The 5,000-nt window shown below is 46.9% G+C and overlaps 1 protein-coding gene across 1 annotated transcript in view; it reads right to left on the bottom strand.

Moving 5' to 3' along the window:
• The window catches only part of kita (KIT proto-oncogene, receptor tyrosine kinase a), a 51,218-nt gene that overhangs the window by 9,210 nt on the left and 37,008 nt on the right, over positions 1 to 5,000 (bottom strand). The window contains exons 16-18 of the mRNA XM_061230332.1: positions 3,470 to 3,597; positions 2,009 to 2,131; positions 270 to 381 (exon numbers count right to left, since the gene is read on the bottom strand). Coding sequence (XP_061086316.1) covers positions 270 to 381; positions 2,009 to 2,131; positions 3,470 to 3,597 — 363 coding nt within the window. The remainder of the gene's footprint in view (positions 1 to 269; positions 382 to 2,008; positions 2,132 to 3,469; positions 3,598 to 5,000) is intronic.

Below are 5,000 nucleotides of genomic sequence, written 5' to 3'. Positions count from 1 at the left end.
TTATGGATGCTAGTAACCTTTTTAAAAGCCTCTTCATGAATATTGAACAAGACTATAGAAATCAATGCAAAACAGGTTCAAAACAACGCAAAACAGGTCCAAAACAACGCAAAGCAGGTTCAAAACAACGCAATTCTCCGGCCAGCCCATCATGACCTGTGGACATGTCATTTTCCTATTTGCTAATTCCAAGTCCCCTAAATTCAAATTTTGGCAGCAAGCACCAGATCCCTGATAGTTTTCTTATTTAAGGAACTGTGAAGACCCACCGAGAGAGAAGATCTCCCACAGCAGGATCCCGTAGGACCATGCGTCGCTCTCCAGCGTGTACACACACTCAAAGATGCTCTCCGGAGACATCCACTTCACAGGAAGACGGGCCTGGACAAGAAACCATCATCACAGTCAGCTGACATCCCATAATCACATGAACACTCAGAATAAGCTGTGATCCAGACAGACAGCAAAATATCAGCATTAAATGTCCTCTAAAGAAATTCTGAAAAGCAACGTTTCTTGGATGTCTTTGGTTTGGGTAGAATTAAGAATTTTGTGTTTGTACTGACATCACATCCAGACAGGATGCCCATGATTATCTGCCTTGCCTGGTGCTTGAGCAACACCTTATAATGGCAATTTAGTAATGATATTTGGCACCAGTTAACTGAGATAACATCACTGAACTCTGCTCCAGAGACCAGGCTGACTGCGAGACCTCGGGAGACCTATCGTGCCATTTCTCACGTCCAAACGTCCAATCAGCTATCAGGCCATTTCTCACGTCCAAACGTCCAATCAGCTATCAGGCCATTTCTCACGTTCAAACGTCCAATCAGCTATCAGGCCATTTCTCACGTCCAAACGTCCAATCAGCTATCAGGCCATTTCTCACGTCCAAACGTCCAATCAGCTATCAGGCCATTTCTCACGTCCAAACGTCAATCAGCTATCAGGCCATTTCTCACATTCAAACGTCCAATCAGCTATCAGGCCATTTCTCACGTTCAAACGTCCAATCAGCTATCAGGCCATTTCTCACGTCCAAACGTCCAATCAGCTATCAGGCCATTTCTCACGTCCAACGTCCAATCAGCTATCAGGCCATTTCTCACGTTCAAACGTCCAATCAGCTATCAGGCCATTTCTCACGTTCAAACGTCCAATCAGCTATCAGGCCATTTCTCACGTTCAAACGTCCAATCAGCTATCAGGCCATTTCTCACGTTCAAACGTCCAATCAGCTATCAGGCATTTCTCACGTTCAAACGTCCAATCAGCTATCAGGCCATTTCTCACGTCCAAAAGTCAATCAGCTATCAGGCCATTTCTCACGTTCAAACGTCCAATCAGCTATCAGGCCATTTCTCACGTTCAAACGTCCAATCAGCTATCAGGCCATTTCTCACGTTCAAACGTCCAATCAGCTATCAGGCCATTTCTCACGTTCAAACGTCCAATCAGCTGCACCGTGGCTCGGTCACTTTCATATCTCTCTGCACTTATATTTTACTGTGTTTGTTTTTCCAAAATTGTTGTCACTTATTGTAAAGCCCTTTGTGCGTGAAAGGTGCTATAAAAATAAAGACATTATTATGACTATTATTAGCACGAGAGCAACCAGAGAAGATTTGACAGGTAATATAACAATAGACGACCCTGTCATGTGTAAAAGTGCCCTGGGCGAATACCAGGCCTTTGTGTGATGGGTTGATGCCTGTATTCAGCTCTGAAACTCTCACTGGTACATATTTCAAATGCCTATGACTGTCTCTCTCCTCTCTCTCTCTCTCTCCCTCTCTCTCTCTCTCTCTCCCTCTCCCTCTCTCTCTCTCCCTCTCTCTCTCTCCCTCTCCCTCTCTCTCTCTCCCTCTCTCTCTCTCTCTCTCTCTCTCTCCCTCTCTCTCTCTCTCTCTCTCTCTCTCCCTCTCTCTCTCTCTCTCTCTCTCTCTCTCTCTCTCTCTCTCCCTCTCTCTCTCTCTCTCTCTCCCTCTCTCTCTCTCTTACTCACATTGCCTTTCACTACGTAGTTGGAGTCGGTGGTGATGTCCCGGGCCAGGCCGAAGTCACAGATCTTGGCCACTCGTCCCTGAGTCAGGAGAATGTTTCTGGCAGCCAGATCTCTGTGGATGCACTGAAATACACACAGAATCAGTGAAATCAACACACACTCACACACACACTCACACAAACATGCACTCACACGCAAACACACACACACATATACACATACAAACACACACACAAACATGCACTCACACACAAACACACACACATATACACACAAACACACACACACATACAGACACAAACACACACACAAACACACACATGTACACACACAAACACACACACAAACATGCACTCACACACAAACACACACACATATACACACACAAACACACACAATACTCAGTCTCTCTCTCTCTCTCCCTCTCTCTCTCACACACACATGCACAGAGACACCCTGATGAGTGTGTGAGTATCCCGTGTGACACGGTGAGTGTGTGATTATCTCGTCTGACACGGTGAATGTATGATTATCCCGTCTGACGTGGTGAGTGTGTGATTATCCCGTGTGATGTGGTGAGTGTGTGATTATCCCGTCTGACATGGTGAATGTGTTATTATCCCGTCTGACGTGGTGAGTGTGTGATTATCCCGTCTGACGTGGTGAGTGTGTGATTATCCCGTCTGACGTGGTGAGTGTGTGATTATCCCATGTGATGTGGTGAGTGTGTGATTATCCCATCTGACATGGTGAATGTGTGATTATCCCGTCTGATGTGGTGAGTGTGTGATTATCCCATGTGACGTGGTGAGTGTGTGATTATCCCGTCTGACATGGTGAATGTGTTATTATCCCGTCTGACGTGGTGAGTGTGTGATTATCCCGTCTGACGTGGTGAGTGTGTGATTATCCCATGTGATGTGGTGAGTGTGTGATTATCCCATCTGACACGGTGAATGTGTGATTATCCCATGTGATGTGGTGAGTGTGTGATTATCCCGTCTGACACGGTGAATGTGTGATTATCCCGTGTGATGTGGTGAGTGTGTGATTATCCCGTCTGACATGGTGAATGTGTTATTATCCCGTCTGACGTGGTGAGTGTGTGATTATCCCATGTGACGTGGTGAGTGTGTGATTATCCCATGTGACGTGGTGAGTGTGTGATTATCCCATGTGACGTGGTGAGTGTGTGATTATCCCGTCTGACGTGGTGAGTGTGTGATTATCCCATGTGACGTGATGAGTGTGTGATTATCCCGTCTGACGTGGTGAGTGTGTGATTATCCCATGTGACGTGGTGAGTGTGTGATTATCCCCTACGACATGGTAAGTGTGATTATTCTGTGTGGCTCGGTAACTGTGTGATTATCCCCTGCGACGCAGTGAGTGTGTGATTATCCCGTGAAATTTGTGTTTAATACTGAGTACGGTCAGGGCAGGGGGAGGAGATCGTCTCACGTTTTTGGAGGCCAGGAAGTCCATGCCCTTGGCGACTTGGTAGGAGAAACTGAGCAGGTCCTCTGTCTCCAGGGACATCACATCTTCCTCAGGAGCTTCACTCAGGATGTACCTGTCACCACAGCCTCCTGCACGGGGGGACGGGGTTATGATTATTCTGCTCTGGCCTGGTGTGTGCGCTCTAGCCTGGTGTGTCCATGTGTTGATGTGTGTGTCCATGTGTTGATGTGTGTGTTCATGTGTTGATGTGTGTCTCCATGGTTGTTCTGCATGATTCATACCTGAATAATATTTTTTCAAACAGCCAACCAGACTACTCTTTCTACAGCCAAGGCTTTTGTGATTGTGATACATCTGCACATTGTACATTAAATGGTCAATGTCTGCATTTATATAGCGCCTTTATCCAAAGTGATGTACAATTATGTTTCTCATTCACTCATTCACCCATTCACCCATTCACACACACACTCACACACCAACGGTGATTGGCTGCCATGCAAGGCACCAACCAGCTCATCTGGAGCATTTGGGGGTAGGTGTCTTGCTCAGGGACACTTCAACACACCCAGGGCGGGATCGAACCGGCAACCCTCCGACTGCCTGATGACTGCTCTAACTGCCTGAGCCAATGTCACCCGCACAAAACATTACACAAAAACCCACACAGTTTAATGAGCAAACACACATTACATTACACATTATTTTTTGTTCCATGCAAAAAAGGCAAAAAAAGTCTGAGCTATTTTTTGAAATGGATGTAATTTGAGCGTATTGCTGTGTTTATTCTGCTGGGTTTTGGGAGGAGATCTGTTTGTTTTAATTCAAATGACTGCAGAGCAGGAGGGGGCAGAGCTCAGGGCTGATCAGTAAAATGTTCAGCTTGTTGATCATGAAAAACAGGTTTCTGCTTGCACTCTGTCTCGCCTGTTCGGCAGCGTTCGGCTGTAATCCACAGTTACACCACAGCTCCGGCTGCTTCTGCACACACACAGTTTGGTTCACGCTGGAGACGCATAAACTCACCAAACTGTGTGAGTGGCAGAGATAAAAAGGAGCTGATGATTTATCCCAGGCCTGTGGGGGTACAGTGTGGTACCTTAAGGACTGTGTCATTGCAGAAATGAGCGATATTCATGACATTAGACAGACTGGCTCTGGGTTGCTGGCTTATCTAATTAACCTCTTTAATCTGAGGGAGACCCTGTCTCCACCCCCTGTCTCCACCCCCGGCCCCGCCCCCTGTCTCCGCCCCCTGTCTCCACCCCCTGTCTCCACCCCCGGCCCCGCCCCCTGTCTCCACCCCGCCCCCTGTCTCCACCCCCTGTCTCCACCCGGACCCCGCCCTCTGTCTCCACCCCCCTGCTCCCAACAACTGAAAACATAAAACATGAGTCAGAGGGGATTATGAATACTACAGTGTACATGTAGTAGGGTGTGGTGCCGTAAATATTACAGTGTAATTATGGCAGTTTTTCATGCTAGTGCAAATATTAGGGTGTAATTAAGGCAATGTGCATATTAAGGAATT

Source organism: Conger conger, unplaced genomic scaffold (genome assembly GCF_963514075.1).
Source record: "Conger conger unplaced genomic scaffold, fConCon1.1 SCAFFOLD_67, whole genome shotgun sequence".
Lineage (NCBI taxonomy): Eukaryota > Metazoa > Chordata > Actinopteri > Anguilliformes > Congridae > Conger > Conger conger.
Note: the sequence above shows the minus strand (reverse complement) of the source record. Positions and strands in the feature narration are given on the sequence as shown.